Consider the following 17029-nt stretch of genomic DNA (forward strand, 5'->3'; position numbering starts at 1 on the left):
CCACGACCTACCGATCTCTAGACGGACGCCTTATCCATTAAGCTACCAGCTCCCAGCTACCAGCTCCCAGCTACCAGCTCCCAGCTACCAGCTTTAATAAGTTGTCGATTAAATGTCGACAAGACAATTAGTATGTTTGGACACAAACAATACAATATAACAATGTTAACGGTTGTTGTTGTTGTTGTTGTTGTTGATGTTGTTGTTGTTGTTTTGTTGTTGTTGTTGTTGTTAATGTTAATACTTAAAATACAGACAATTACTCAGTTAATAATTCATTCATTATACCAACAACTAAAATGTCAATATTAACGTGTTTTGGAGGAGAGACCTTACGAAACAGTCTCATGTGAGGTAAATCGCCGATGTGTTGTTTGAGGGGTAATCACGGTAGTAATTGGGCTCCCCATGCAGGTCGGTATCTTTGCTCCATACCACTGCATTGCCTGGCTAGCTGATGGCAAGGGTATAGTGTATGTCGTGTGGCGTGTATACAACCCGTGATGCTCATGGGTATGTATAGTATCTAACTGGAGCCCAAGGTCGGGCCCAAGGTTTACTTCATGCAATATTTGCTCTTTTAAAGTTTTAACTCATTGCTAACCGACAATTGTAAATTGTTAGCAATGAATCCTTAGAGTTACAATTTAGGCTATATCTTAAAATGTACCATAATGCGTCGGACCGATGACTAAAACTAAAAGCAGGTACATAATAATTATGCTTGTCTTTGTTTGGTTAATCGTCATTGCTAGTCCGTTGGCTTCCTCGAGAGAATGACGTCAGTACTTTGTCGGAGTTACGAATACTTCGCACATGTAGAGATGTATCACCTTTTATCGCGTGTGTATACACGCCAGTTTTTAGGGTAAACACGCGCGAGACAATACTTCGCGTACTGCAGCACGCACTGACGTCACTCTCTCGAGGAAGCAAAACGCCTGAAAATACAGTTCCAGAGATAATTGTTTCTGCCAATCTTATTTTCCTCTATTAATGTTTCTTGTGTATTGTTTTGTTTAATTGCTCCTTGTTTTTGTAAGGTGTTGTATGCTCCGTACAGCGCGCTATAAAATGCTGTGTAATAATAATAATAATAATAATAATAATAATAATAATAATAATAATAATAATAATAATAATAATAATAATAATAATAATAATAATAATAATAATAAAAATGATAATAGTGGAGAATCGTAACTATATTTAGCATATCACAACCCTTAACTAATTAATACGAACTACAACAAAATCAGCAATGAAAACCTTATCGTGATACAATAAAGAGGAACAATTAACTGCCGAGTTTCCATAATATATTATTTCAACCGTAATTATTTCAAAATAGCTTGAGCTTCTTGTCAAATTCAACGCTAGAATGTAATTTGTTAATCAAATCTATATATAAATTTTTATCGCGTAACGCCCAAAGTTATGTATTATTTTAGGTGTTAATAGTTTTCATGCAATATATAAATAAATGACATTGAGCATGTCAAACATGACCTTATCAAACCCTTAATGGTTTGTTCTTTATATCACTCAAACAATCACTTTCAAAAATGTTTTGTTTTGTCCTCAGGATTATTGGCAACATTGGCAAATGTATATACACGATGACTTACCCACTACACAGCAAACACAAAACGTTTGACAGAAAACGTGTAAATGTCAGGTTATATAAAGGTATGAAAGTGTTAATAACATTCAGAAAACATGTTTGAAAACTGTTGACTAAAGGTTTTGCAAATACATTTGCGAAAAAATAGTTTTATGTCATTTTGACAAAAATTTTCAAATGTTGTTTAGCGGTTTTGTTTTTCATATAGAACCAAATATTTCCAAGACCTTTATTATAACCCGACATTTAAATGCGATTAAAATGCTGTGACTGAAACCAAAACGTGATGGTAACATGTTTATAATCATAATGTTTTAAAAATATTTGTGTGTTTGCTGGATTATATCAACTTCTCGCATTTCTCATAACATCAATCAATAATAAAAATATGTGATCAGTAAATCAACGGGAAGTGAAAGTGTCCATATCCTAATAACGTTTTCACGTATCTCATGTCACCTCACCATGATCTTGACTACATGTTATTATGTTTGATATGACGAAAAATTCAAAGACAGATGTGTTATCATTTCTCTTCCTAATCATCGTATATTAGTTTTGCTTCACTTTTCAAATAAGGTAGGCTTTCCTTATTCCGGGTTCTTAACAATTTGTTTCACCAAATGTTTAACACATCGTACTAAAGTAGTCGGAGCTTTACGATGCGCTCCTGTTGCAAATCTTTATGTTCTTGATACCGATGTGATACCAATCGTGACTCTCCTCAGTGAAATGGAGCCCTTACGATAAATCGTAACTTACGATCGATATTTCGACTCATGTAAATGTTAGTGAGACACAGCCAAGATTAGTACCATCACGGTCTCTTTATCGTGTTTATTGCGTGCATAATAAAATTCAACATCGTCATTGGTATGGTGTTTCCTCGCAGAAGCGTCATCAATGTCATTTTGTTTTAATGTGGTGGCCTGTATAAAGAAGGACTAATATCTTGATATCAGGTTAACTTCAATAAATACGATCCGACATATATTTGCCATCAATAAGGCTAACAACCGACGCGTTTGTATTCGGAGGATGTGGAGTAATGTGGAGTGATGTGGATCTGGGTCATTTAAGATCGAATATCTGATACGCATTTTGAACTTCAATTACAGAGATGGGAACATGATACAAATGTTGCTGAAATCGTGTCCGGAATTATCTTAGACTCAGAATATATATACTAACACATTTAAACGGCATCCCCGCAACGCACGTCACGTATTTAAAAATCCCGGTATAACAGCCTAGATAGATCCGAATTTAATCCCCCGTGTATGTAGCCCAAATACATAGCTATCGAAAGTACACTTCCAGGTCGATCAATTGTGTTATCCTACTTTTATAAATGAAGTCAAAAGTTCATTATAGTAGTTATAGTATGCTTTTAATTATTTTAGCTAATACCCATTCCAAACGTCAAACTAAATGAGGATATGACATTGATTGGTGTCAGACTCGGAGAGGACAAAATTTGTAAACTTGTACTTTTGGGGTTCCATAATTGAGCTGTATGTTCACGTGGACGTTGCTACTCAGAATCCAGAACCATAAGATGTAAAGGGACTCCACGAGCTGACCAGGCCCGGATGGGTTGAAGGGGGGGGGGGTCGTGTAGGTAGGACCAAACGATAGAAAGTTTATCAAAAGCGCACTCACACGCGCGGGCGAAGAGCACGAAAAAAATGATACTTCCACACCTCAAACTGCCGCAATGTTTCACTATTTCACCATCTCGGAAGGTAAAGGTTATCACAGACAAGATTAAAATGCGAAATTAAAGCATTAATATACGATTTTAGTCACCTATGGTGGTCTATGGGTATTTAAAGTCATAATACGACTTTAATTCAAACTTGCTCTATTGTCCTACACGGTTGTTTGATGGGACCATTTATTAGATTTTCAAACAAAACATCATGTACAACCAAATTTTAGGCCTGAACAGCTAAATGTGATATCTTGCTAATGTATACAGATGCTTTTGAGTCATTCTCAACTTAAATTTTCCCTCTTTTACAAAATTATTAACTTTTATAGCATTTTTATAGCTTTTTCGGATATAAAATGTATCTATTAATGACAAAATTGGTGGCGCTATTTAGTTACTGGAAATTACTCCTTTAAGCTTTTAATACAAACAATTCCTATAATTGTTTGATAAAATATGTTTATAAGATTTCTTTGTTACCTGTTTCACCTATTCCAGCTGTTTTAATGGCAGTATTAATCACCTACCCCTTGCAAATAAAGAAATATGATTTAGTATAAATAGCGCTCTCTATAGTTTGCATTTAGTTAATAATGAAGCCAATTCTATATACATCAAACAATCGTGCCTAAAACACTGTAAATGATCTGTAAACGTATAGAACAGTTCAAAAGGCTAAACACATAGCACCAAAGCGAACACATAAGCACAAAGAGTAAATGCTTGAGAGTAATTTGATTCTAAACAGTTAACATGTTTACTTTCAATTTTTTAGAAAGTAAATGCATAATGTGTTTATTTTGTAAACCGGGGTGTGTTTACTTCGTTCAACACTTTCTACAAAATCTTAGTGGTTTACAAGATACTATTGTTATAATCTTAAGGATCTCAAATGAAACTGTTTCTGTTTGGCGATATTATATTAGTACTTAGCTGATATCTGTGACGTGTGACCAATGCAATAAACATATGTCATAGAATACATAATTAGAGAATAAAGGTATTGGTTATTAGCCACTGTAGTGCATATATCGTCTCATGTAACATGGGCGACATCATTATTTTAAGAAAACGAAGCCGAGTTGTTTACACCCAAAATACTGATGTCGCGTGTTATATGAGACGATATATTCACGTCATTTATTCTCTTTCTCAAACACTTCAATTCAAATAAAATTAATATATAATCATAAGTTTATACCAAATGTTAATGAAATTAAATCCTACATTTTACAAGGAATTACCTAGGGCTTAGAATCGATCAGTCCCGTTATTGCTATGCACCTTCGACGGGACCTCCGATTGGTTCAAACAGTGAGTACGAGTATCGCGTCGACACACACGCGCTAAAGTGTGTGATGTCGTGTCATAAAAACGGGTAAGAACCAATAAAATTGGAAGCACATTCTCAAGTGTTAAAGAATGATCCATATTCTTCTTGTTGTTCCACATTCAACAAAAAAGACTGTATTTCTTTTAAGTGTAAATAGATTAGGGTCCTTGGCTGTAGCCAAGGAGGTTATAAATGATGCCGAATTTATTTGCCGACAGGCTTTTTATAAACGTGGTACCATTGTTTTTAACATGAGTGTTCGGCTATTAAATTGGAAACTGACCCGATGGCATGTTAACGCTTTACATGGCAGGCGAGTATCAATAAGTGACCTCGACAAACTCATGCGTAATCGCAGCATATGAGAAAGTGATATCATTGTTATTACACAGCCCAATGTGCGCTTGAGTTACCCCAATTTGGTCGTAAGCACGCAAACCTTCTATGTAATTCCAAGGTGGCGTCCAAGGTGGTTTGCGCCGCTAATTTGAATAAAATAAATGAACACGCTATGCTCTGACCACCACACGCCAAATTTATAAATAACAAAGCCACTTAATTGTACAAACTATAGGTGTCGAAAGCACGACTTGAAGAATATTGATTGGCTATATTTTCCAATATGTCAGCGCTCAATTCGGACACAGTAGATGAATAAATGCTTCAGTCCGTTGGTCACGGTTGCGATTAGGGTTAGTGTTCCAGTTAGGGTTTATTGTTTCTATGGTATCGAGCAAGTGTAGGTGTCGAACCAGCGGAGTACTTAGACAATAAACGATAGGAATTTTTGTTTTTACTATCCTCTACCGTGTGATAGACGACATACAGGTCCAATATTTTGAATATTTTAAACTATTGGACCTGCCTGTCGTCTATCATAGGTAGAGGATAGTAAAAACAAAAATTCCTATCGCTAATTCTCATTCTTAGTCAGTTCAATTTATCTTAATGTAAACTATACTTTTAAGCAAAGACTAAGTTACCGTCATAAAAACTCTTTAATGAACGAAACTTGTTTACATCTTCACGTATTCTGTTACGCGTACTGCTAGCGCGTGCGAGTATTACGCACTAGTCTATGCATACAATGCGATACATACGCGCATCTCTGCAAGCGTTTTATGCGTTATTAACATTCATGATGACGTATGGCCGTCTACGGCCTGGTAGACGCCACACGAAATCATGCGATTGTCCAATCAGATTATGTGTCTACGAACTAGACCACTCCCACTGACTAAGAATACCTAATCATGGTGTACTCAAATAACCTTTCCAGTGAAAGTACATCGCAATCTAGCGATCGACAAACGCATTAACTCGATGTTTTGACAAATGTTTCTGTGACAAGAGCTTAATAATCACCTAAACATTTTATGTTAACACTATGATCAAAATGCTCTCATTATAAGCGGCATAGTTCATTAACGTATATTCCATTTGCATAGCTCTACATTTGACCTCAAATTGGGGAGAATGAATTTTTGTACACAACACATTCAAAGGTATTTCTGCTTATATACAGACATATTGGGGTTAAAGAATTGTGCCTGGATAGATGAGCATACTATCCTAGTGTAACCATTTTAAAATCACCTCCACGATGTAAATTACTCAACAATTTGCTTTAATTCGTGCACCTGGACCTGCCATATTAACACACCAAGAAAATACACAATATCCTGGTGCTTTTAAACACCTTCCCTCCCTCCATACATGTCAGACGTAAATTGCCCCCTTATCGAATTAGTATATTTTGTTGTAATAAGATTCCTGTAGCCTCTCAGGGCATATTTACCTCTTAGAGCTCATATCAAAATACGCTCTACATGACATAATGCTGATAACATTTACGATAAGTGTGAAGTCACCAATTGTTATTGTTGTCTGAAATCTATGTGCGAAATGAGTACTAAAAGTACAAACATGCCAAGGAGAAGATCTGAAGAATATTATTTCGTTTTGATCAAGACCATCTTTAAATGGTTTTTAGATATAGCAGATTTTTGATCTGGTAACCGCATTCAACTTGATTTAGGCTCATCACCAGGAGTCATTTTATTGCCAATGGTAGTAATAATATGACACAGGTAAAATAACTAGATAATCACTTACATCAAATTGCCCAATCCTAGTTGTTACTGGACATCACAGCGGTATTAATTACACGGGGGTCCTTTGTTGAATACTTGTCTCAATAGGATACAAGATCAATGACCGATCGACTTTGTAGTTCTATATGACCATTGGCAGCTGCAAATAAAACACGTTTCTAGGAATCGATCGTCTGCAATATATGACTCTTTGAGAATTTTATTGTTGGATACCAATTTTCACAATTTTTTCTCCGCCTTTCTTATCACAAATAGAGATTGTTAGCATAAACGGGAAGTATGCATAGCTGGCTGCTTCTAAAATGTATCTGTCAGGTACCAAGTATAAATCTCAAACTATAATCCTAACATACTAAACCATTAAAACTTATCATACTAATGACATTAATCATGTTAATAAACTATATGTGGTGTCCTGGGATGTAGAAATTAATAATGAAAATATAAATGAAACCCTTACCTAGATTGGTTTTTCTCGCATTATTGTAAAAAAAGCATTTTTGAAGAGTGTAAATACAGGTTGTGGCAAAATAAATGCAATTTCAAAAATAGTATTAGGCAAACATGTCACTTATTTGTATTGTATTTAACTTAGTTGTCAAGATATTATCTTAAGCTACTACATAAGCTTTGTTTCAATGAAATCGGTGATATACAAGCGAAGATATGGTCCATTGCGTAAAAGTAGTCATAAAACAGCTTGGGCCATTATCGTGTCTTTGTGTGATTGAAAAGACATGAATCATGAGCCACGTGGTCGGCGTTCTTAAGATTGTAATCGTAAACAATGGGGGCATTTGAAGTTGTATTTTGATCTATGAATTTGAAATATCATATTATTTATTTACTTTTTTCAATTATTTTGAAAACATGACATTGTACCAAAGTCTGGCGCTTTACCAGTTGAGCTAATGGGGTTGAGACACACATTTGCAGGTTTACATGTTCATTTATAACTATGTATATCGATGATTTGCTCAAAACCCTTTACACTTGTGTGGATGGGGTTCTTCATATTTGCATGTTTTAAAGCGCACGATAGTAAGCGCATTATGCTAACTATCGTATTTTTACGGTATTATAATCTGGCGTATACAATAATACCTGAAAAGATGAGGTGTCCTTTTTTTTTATTTCGTTGTACTGATAAGTAGGAATCTCTAATGATCACAGAACCTTCCAGAAGCGTTACATACTAGTAATGCTATAGAAAACATTTCAACTTCATAGGCATCTTTTTTTAGAAGTTGTAACCGAATTTATAAAAAAAATAAAAATTATATTGAAACGGCCTCCAAAACGGGAGCGGGGAAATGGTGGACGAGAAATATGTTTTTGCTTTTTGTTTTTTTACTTGGCCTTATACTTATTATTTGACCAGATATCCTACAATTCAAATTTGTATAATACCGTTCCCTGTTGACCGGTACACACAGCCACCTTTTGGGTTGGGGGTGGGGATTTTGTTTACGTGCAAGTAGTAAAACTATTTATGAGATAGTGATACCGTTCCCTGCTGACCGGTACACACAGCCACCTTGCGGGTTGGGGTGGGAACTTTGTTTACGTGTCAGTAGTAAAACTATTTATGAGATAGTAGAACAAACCCAACATGTTTATTTTCAGAAAAGTAGTGAATACTGGTGAAAACAAATTGTTCTTCGGTGATGGCTAATACTGACTATTTACCTCTGCTGGCTCATCGGAAAGTAGTACAAATCAGTCAACACCTCGAGACCAGTATTTATCACTACTATCATAAAAACATGAAATGGCCAAATATGAGGTTGATTTGGTCAGAAACCCACATACAAACGTCAACATAGAGGGTCGATCTTTCTTTCGATTTTTTATAAAATATTGGGAGGTGGGATTTCCACCTATGGAAAGTTTGCAAAATGCAGTTGGGAAATATATTTCTATATCAGCTTCGTATCGATTTGTTTTCTTTCTATATACTTATTCATTGCATTTGTTTAAATTAAAATTGATTACTACACCAATATCGTCTCGACACTGACATGTATATCGATAGGCGATCAAAAGAAAGCCGTTTGTACGCGACTGCTACACAATATCTACCTTTTGTTCTGCCGAGTTGGTTGTTGGTCACACTCAAACACAAAAGATTCTTTAGGTGATGACCTTCTAAATGCGGATTAATGTCACGAGGAAGGAAACTAGAAATTATGTTTCAATTAAATATTCTTATCATAGTATATTATTTAATATGCTCAAGTACTAAAGTAAATATTAGCTTTGTCAATTTCATATTTCCATATTAACTTAATCTCATTCCCCGTTTCATCATGTTTTAACTCTACCCCCCCATTTTAAATACAGCTGCTGCACTACACTCTTTCCAGAAGTAGGCTCTGCTGCTAGTTGCAGTAAAACAATGCTTGTATGCGTGATTAATCCCCTAACCGTAGAAGTCACCACAAAATGCCATTTTGCAAGGAATAGGAAAAATAGGAATTGTTTTAACCTAAATAAATTCTGCATAAGGAAATGTAGAACATAATCGTTCTTAAATTGAGGTAGGTTCGATCGTAACTTATTGCTTCTAACGATTTACACGTTCACTCCTTCGACTTATACTAGGCTTTCATGACAGAGTTGTTTTGAATAGATACAAGTTTGTTGTTTTGACTGCATTTCTCAAACAATTCCACAATAACGTTTTAAAAACGTTTTAAACAAGTTATATTTTAGGTTTTGGTTTAGGTAAAAACATTTTTAAAACATAAAATGTCGGATTATATAGAGGTCACAAGAACATTTAAAACGTTTTGTATGAAAACACACTGCAACAATATTTTTTAATCTTTTCAAAATATTATTGTAAACTATGTTTTGCAAACATTTTTGCCAACTAATTTGTCAACACTTAACATTATGTTAAAATATCTACAAATAGTTGCAACATCAGCGATGTTCAATTTTCTGGGTAAACTGGACATAACGTACACAAACTAATAGAAATAATACGAGAAACAAGTTTATATTATAGTTTCAGTGAACTCAGTGAGCAACACTTTATTCATTCAATCATTTGCTTCCGGAACAACATTTTAACAAATTAATTACTCTCATGTATTGGATGGATAGTTTTCTTGGACATCAATAACTAACGACAAGAGCAATGTATAAATTACATGACACAGATGTTATTTGTACTTTAAACAACTTTAAAATTTTTAGTTTATTTGTTTAACTTGAATATGTTCGCCTGTACGATCAGGGACGTGCCACTGGTAGATATACATCGTGGCTACCGAAATAATCTGTCCAAAATACAAAAGTATTGTTTGGTTTGAATTGCAACTTGTTTAAAAAATAACATGCCGTAAAAACTCGATAGTTAGCATATGTGCTTTAGCATAATGTGCTTACTATCGAACGCTTTTAAAACATGCAAACATAAAGAGCCCCATCCACAAAAGTGTAAAGGGTTTTGAGCAAATCATCGATACACATAGTTCTATACGAACAAGTTAACCAGCAAATGTGTGTCTCAACCCCATTAGCTCAGTTGGTAATGCGCCGGACTTTGGTACAATTTCATGTTTTCAAAAGCGCTCGATAGTAAGCACATTATGCTAACTATCGAGTTTTTACGGTATTTGGATGACGCTCTTTTGTTATAGATTTCACATTATCTGCATATTGTGTACATAGTTACCATGGAAACAATGTAATAAACTCTTCTTCTACGCCCACGACTTTCAAATCATATCTTTATAATAATTGTAACAGACAGAAAGTAGATGAACTTCGTTCTTTAACACTATGGCCCACATTGACCTCATCCCAATGGCATAGTTCAATAACCTCAATTAAACACTCAGTGCAAAATTTGACCTCGAGTTGCAGAGTATGAGTTTGTGTACCCAAATTTTCAAAGGTCATTCAATAAATGTACAAATGTATTGGGGTTAAAGAAATGTGCCCTGATAGATGAGCATGTTGTGGATCCTAGTGTAAGTGATTCATACGATGAAACGTTCCTTTACTTTCTTTTTGCTGATATTAATACTTGCTTTGGCATCTAAGCATCCGCAGACAGGGTCTAAATGTTGTTTATCCTAACCATTATAATGTCATCATTAATATAATTCAACTAAATCATTAGTTAATATAGTCTATCATATTCATTTGATCACCCCCTGCTATTCAGAAATCTATCAATATTATAACATGAATGATACACAGTAAGACTGTGCGTTGCAATGCAATGTTATTAATGTTAGCACACGTGACAGGCCACAAAGGTCACATATATAGGGAGAAAGGAAGAGAAAGGGAGAACGAAGAGAAGTGTATAAAGATGGGAAGAAAAGAAAAGGAGAGAAAATAAAATTGCAATAAGTAGCTTGAGCAAGTAAAGAAGAAAATGAGGGAATAGGGTGAACCAATACTATACTATGGCGCAAATACACCATCCAAAATATTGAAAGGATCAGAAGCTGACAATGCTGATTTTCATTCTGTCTTCCCTGTTCTCATGTTGCTTACGCAATTGTTTTTGGGTGGCGCGTGACTTTTGTCTGTAGACTATGCTGTTATATTGCTTCAATATTTTTTAATGAACTTACGCTCACCTGATTTACAAAATGCTAATGGAAGACAGAGATAAAAAGACTAGTTTGCGTCTGACGTCATCTGTCAATCAAACTCGAGCACGGTTTGTTGACATGTGTCGTGATGATATGAGTTGCTGAACGCGGCGGTAAAACCGGGCGCCTTATTGTTAATTTTGCACCTTCAAACATACAAACCATCTCAAAAGTTAGGTCTTTATAGTAGGAAACTTCCTTTTGCGAAGGCACCATGTCAACAATGCCTAGAAAAGTTGCTTTTTGCCTTGTAAAAGTACGTAATTTTTCGCCATTTTCTCAGTGCTATTCCTTTTCTCCGATCGGCACCAGATAAATCGACCTTTCTTTTACGCACTATTAACCAATTAATGATCGTAGGGAATTTGATTGACAGTGACGTCAGACGCACACTAGTCTTTTTTTTTATCTATGTCTTCAATTATAATACGTTTTAATTTTTTAGTAATATTTAATAGTGTACATTTCAAAATTATCATCACAAAATGTACTTGTTTCTAAAGCGTAAGTAAGTTCAACTTAAAGCTCAACATAAAGTCATTTCCGAAAAATACTAGTATACCATTCTTAAATCATACGATGGTATTAGTACATTCTTTTGATGCTAGCTCCTAACTCCCGCAAAAGCTACGTACCGGAATATGATTTGTTTGTTTTGGAAACCCTGTATGATATGAACGTATGTTACACTATAAAAGGAAGTCAGGCTACCGCTGAGGATCCAGCTTACATTTCAGAAGAACAATCCTTTGTAATATCAATCGAGATGTTGTCATATTAATATTTTAGTAGAAAACGATCAGAATGATTTATTAAAAAGGACTTCTTAAACGTGCAAAGCAACGGGGAATACACGAGACGCAACTACCAGTTCCACTGTGATCCTATGAGTACTGGTAAAACGACACCTTTAAAAGTCTGTTGCTGGGCTCTTTCAAATGATAAAAAATGGGTAAAAGTTACCATACATAATAAAAATGAATTCACATGATGCCTTGTCATAATTTAAATATAAATTTTGAATAAGTTCGCAAATCACAAAAGCTGTACTTATTATGACAGATCTTAACTAAACTGGTCATGGTTGCGAATGTGGATGATGGTATTAATATGATGGGATTCTGTGGAAATATTTTAAAAAATTGATTTTGGGTCCATTATCTTGCTAGCCAATTCGATAGGTTGTTAGCATGTTTACAAGAAGAAACGATCAAAATACCTGAATACCCAAAAGTTCCAACTGAATACCTGAGCGCAAGAAGACCGTAAGTCCACTTAGTCCCTCAACGTGTATACACTAAAGTTGCCTATAGTTTCGCATAGTTTGATAATGTTTTATACATGTTCAGGGGCCGAAACAAATCTTTCACAACCTTTCATGATGTTTTCACCCTGGAACATGCATTAAACATAATAAAACCTTAGGAAACTATACGTATTTTTAGTGTATACATGTTGAGGGCCCAAGTGGACTTACGGTCTTCTTGCGCTCAGGTCTTCAACTACAGCACATCTAATATAAGTTAAGACCATATACAATAACAAATTTATTTACGTCTTAATGCACACACCTCTTGAACGTTTGCATACATATTTACATATGATCAGCATTATATACAAACAAAATGCTATTTACGAGACAAAATATACAGAGTCCTCATGTAGGTATCATCCATCATAGGCGATTAAAGTGTTCGGGTGATGGCGGAGATACCGGCGATATTAGCGGGGATGGGTTGCATGACAACGCTTCGTGTGGATCACCGTTCCGTGATGTGTAAATGATTGAATGATCATCATCATCACTCTCATCTCCAGAATAGTCAATTGATGCTGCATCGTGGAATTCGGTTTTCTTTGGTCTTCCTTTTGGTTTTGTTGGCGCTTCTTGGCCCCCTGTTTGCATGACCTGGAAGTATAAAAAAATAAGCGAGTCAATTATTAGAAGTGTTATTTGAAGTATCAATAGAGCGTGTTATTCTCACGGTAGGCCCTATTATCCATGATCATACATCATTTACCAACAAGTTTGAGTTTGAGTTTAATTTGGCTAATAGCTCGACTTTTCAACTGGACGTCATTCTGAATATTTGTTGTTTTCCAAATATTGTTTTTAATATGTCTTATAGTGTTTGCTGATGTCATGGTCACGTCATGGTCATTCGCTTTAAAGTATATGTTACGTAAACCTCACTGAACATTTTACTAACATACATTATATGTATTGTAACAATTATACTGTTCTTTTATACTTGATACTACGTTTTGAAGAAAAGACTCGTCAAAATGCGTTCGCTGTTGGTGATTTTCTTTATGTATAAAGGTTCTTATATTTTGTATGTTTTTCACTTCTGTTCCAAAGTTAAAAGAGAGCGATTAACGCTGGAAAGCGAACATATTAGATAAACAATATAACAATTTTTTAATCTTTCCCCAGAGGAGCCAGTGCACATAAACGTTGAAAAAAGGAAATGAAAACAGTGCTTCATACCGGATTCAAACCGGCGACCTTCGCAACACTAGTACAACGCTCCAACCAACTGAGCCAACCAATTGAGCACCAGGGGCATGCACACTGGAGAAGCGCGGAAGATATTATATAGGTATTAGGTTCGAATGACTTTCGAACGACTTTTATAGATATAATAACTTTGACAGATAAATAATAGATAAGTAGTAGATAAATAATGATAGTTTAAAACAAACTAAACATGCTAGAGCATCAAATGATAATAAAATTATTTAAAATTATGTTTAAGACGAAATGTAAAGTTACCTGCTTCTTCCATTTCATGCGTCTGTTCTGATACCAAGTCTTCACTTGTAATTGACTCAATCCAAGTGTCTCGGCTAATTCCAATCTATCCGGTGTAGACAGGTATTTCTGCTTCTCAAACCTCTTCTCCAAACCCATTAACTGCAGCTCAGAGAATACAGTGCGACTTCTACGGCATTTCTTGGCGGCTCGGGCGGCATCTAATGGGGATCCATTGTGGGATTTACCCCGTAGGTAAACGGGGACGGGGATGGGGACTGAAAGAGCGGAGTGGTTTAGATGAGGGTTTGGTACTGCACGTGGAATGCCATCTGTGGAAACAGAATGAGAGAAAACATGGATTCGTTAGGTTGAGAAACAGCAGGTAATGAGAGCAAATGCATGAACATTTTTTTTAAACCATAATGTAAGATTTCCTTCAAATTCTAAATTTGTTATTCTAAACTCAAAATGCTGAAATAATACTTGCATAATGGTCTGGAAGGGTTTCTGAAATAGCAAGGTAAAGTGAAAAAATCCGAACTGGTTATTTTGGCCGTAATTCTATAAGATGGGTTATGACTTTATGTCGAACTTTGCTCCCGGGCTGATATACAATCACAGCAAATTTGGCTGATTCCATTTAGGTGCAAATTGGAATATGTGTGTAAACATTACAAGTATGCCAAAAAAAAGTTTGAAAAAAATTAACCAAATGCATATTATAAGATCGTACATTATGTCTTTAAAATTGCCTATTATCACTTTGGAAGATGGTGTATATAAGCATGCGTCTGCTTAAAAGTTTGCGCTTTAATACTTGCTGCGGATCACTAACATTCAACTTTTGTGTAATGTTACTCAATTCCGTCATATTCCTCATCGATTTTAAGAACTCGTGCCGAAATCATAGAATAATTTATTAGAAATTATACGATATAAGTTTTTTTTTATTTTTTTATTTTTGTTGGAGTCCATTGGAATATCATATAGCTTGGTCACAAAAAAATTGTTGCGTTCCATGGATTACAGAAGAGGAACTTTTGTATGATTGTAAGTGCCGGGATGCGATACAATAACACACTAGAAGAAGTTTTGGATGAGAAAACGGACATTTTGGTGAGAAACGGCCAAAATGGAAAGAATTTAATTGTCTCATTCTTTTGGATGAGAAAATAATCATGTTTATTTTGAGCTCAGCGGGGATTAGCAATTCTCACCAGTTTTAATAAGACAATAATGATTGACACACACACCAGGAAGTTTCTCATCCAAAAGAATGAGCAAATTTTAATTCTTTCCATTTTGGCCGTTTCTCATCAAAATGTCCGTTTTCTCATCCAAAACGTCCTCTAGTGATACTCGTATTTTGCATTGCATGTTAGTTGTTTGCCGACCAAAAAGATTGTTTAAAATACATCGACAAGCAATTCTTTTACACAATGAGCCATTATGACCTAACGTACCAATGTGTGGCATTGTAAATTGAACCTACTTATTTTTTAATTCGTAAAAACTTTTCTACATATTTTAAAAGTCTTGGGGGACTTTGTAGAAATTGCATATTTTTTATTTATTTATTTATTTATTTATTTTTTTTGTGGTTGATTCGTAAAAACTTTTCCACTTATGTAAAAAGTCTTTGAGACTTCGAACATGTGAAGTGTTAATCAAAATATAACTGGACATTGCTGGAAGTCATGAAAAACAGTGGCATGTCCTTACCTGTGAATCGTAAGTACGGTCTTGTGGGTGAAGTAAGAAACGGTGACGGAAAACCACATTTGAGTTCTGTAGGACACACTTTTGTAAAACTCGGCGGTAAACTCTCAATCGGACTAGGCACTTTTGTTGCCTTATGGTTCAAAATGTCTTCAATAGAAAAGCCTGTAGAACGTTTTGTAGGCTGTGGTACGTGTAAAGTACCCGGTATTGGTCGTACTAAAGCTGGGAATCCTAGTGGTAGACTGGTAGGCCTTGTTGCTGCTGAGTAGAGTAGGGGTGCTGCAGCCGCTGCTGCCTGCAGATGATATTCCATTTGTGCATAAGTTAATGGTTTCCCACGAGAAGCGAGATCGTAGACACTAGTCATGATTCAGACAAATTATTGTACTTTTAAATTCAAATTGTATTATGTAAAAATGGAGAGATCCACGGTATAATTCTGATAATCCTCGAAGATTCGACAAGTCACACTTTCGATATCATCTTGGAGAAAGCAGACAAGCAGTGCTGAATCTTATAAATGAGCCGGAAAACTGCGATTGGAGATATCTATTAGGATTTGGTAAGATTGTACAATACTTGTAACAAAAACAAACGCGTACAAGTGCGCCGTTTTAAGACACCGAATACTCTTTCACTTCGGTAGCTATATCCACAGCCGGGAGGTACTCTGTTGTTGAGGTATCGATATCAAGAGTCGGAAATGGCAGTATACCACTGGACACAGCAAGGCGTGGTCTACACAGTCGCGTGTTGCTTAGATGAAAACTTTCTATCAACTGAGACTCTTTCTCTTGTCTGGCCTTATTAAAAAGTTTGAGCGTAGTATCAAAACGGTGACCTCGCGCAGTACTTTATGGCATGGCCACACTGTTCCACCCTATTGGATATTTATCCAGGTGTAATATGTCCTACTGACGCTCCGTAGGTCACAAGTGTATTCTTGAAATTTGGAGAAAGAAAACAGTATTTGTAGCAGTGACGTCTTTGAAAGTTATTATGGAACGCTTTCGTTACTTTTAAACTTTGCAGTGATTGGTTGATTTCTGGTTTCGTACTGAGTTGTCACCGATAATGGTATAAGTGCATTTTAGGATGGAAGTGTATTTAGAGTATTGTTATGATGGAGAATATAATGGCGTGAA

The 17029-nt window shown here is 35.5% G+C and overlaps 1 protein-coding gene across 1 annotated transcript; it reads right to left on the reverse strand.

Moving 5' to 3' along the window:
- Positions 1 to 9839: 9839 nt before the first annotated feature.
- LOC140170415 (brain-specific homeobox protein homolog) lies at positions 9840 to 16801 on the reverse strand. The gene is made up of 3 exons (XM_072193787.1): positions 15885 to 16801; positions 14181 to 14491; positions 9840 to 13313 (listed from the first exon to the last, which is right to left on the reverse strand). Exons 1-3 carry the CDS (start codon positions 16249 to 16251, stop codon positions 13080 to 13082), a joined length of 912 nt encoding a protein of 303 aa, XP_072049888.1. The 5' UTR covers positions 16252 to 16801; the 3' UTR covers positions 9840 to 13079.
- Positions 16802 to 17029: the final 228 nt, after the last annotated feature.

Source organism: Amphiura filiformis, chromosome 14 (genome assembly GCF_039555335.1).
Source record: "Amphiura filiformis chromosome 14, Afil_fr2py, whole genome shotgun sequence".
Classification (NCBI taxonomy): Eukaryota; Metazoa; Echinodermata; class Ophiuroidea; order Amphilepidida; family Amphiuridae; genus Amphiura; species Amphiura filiformis.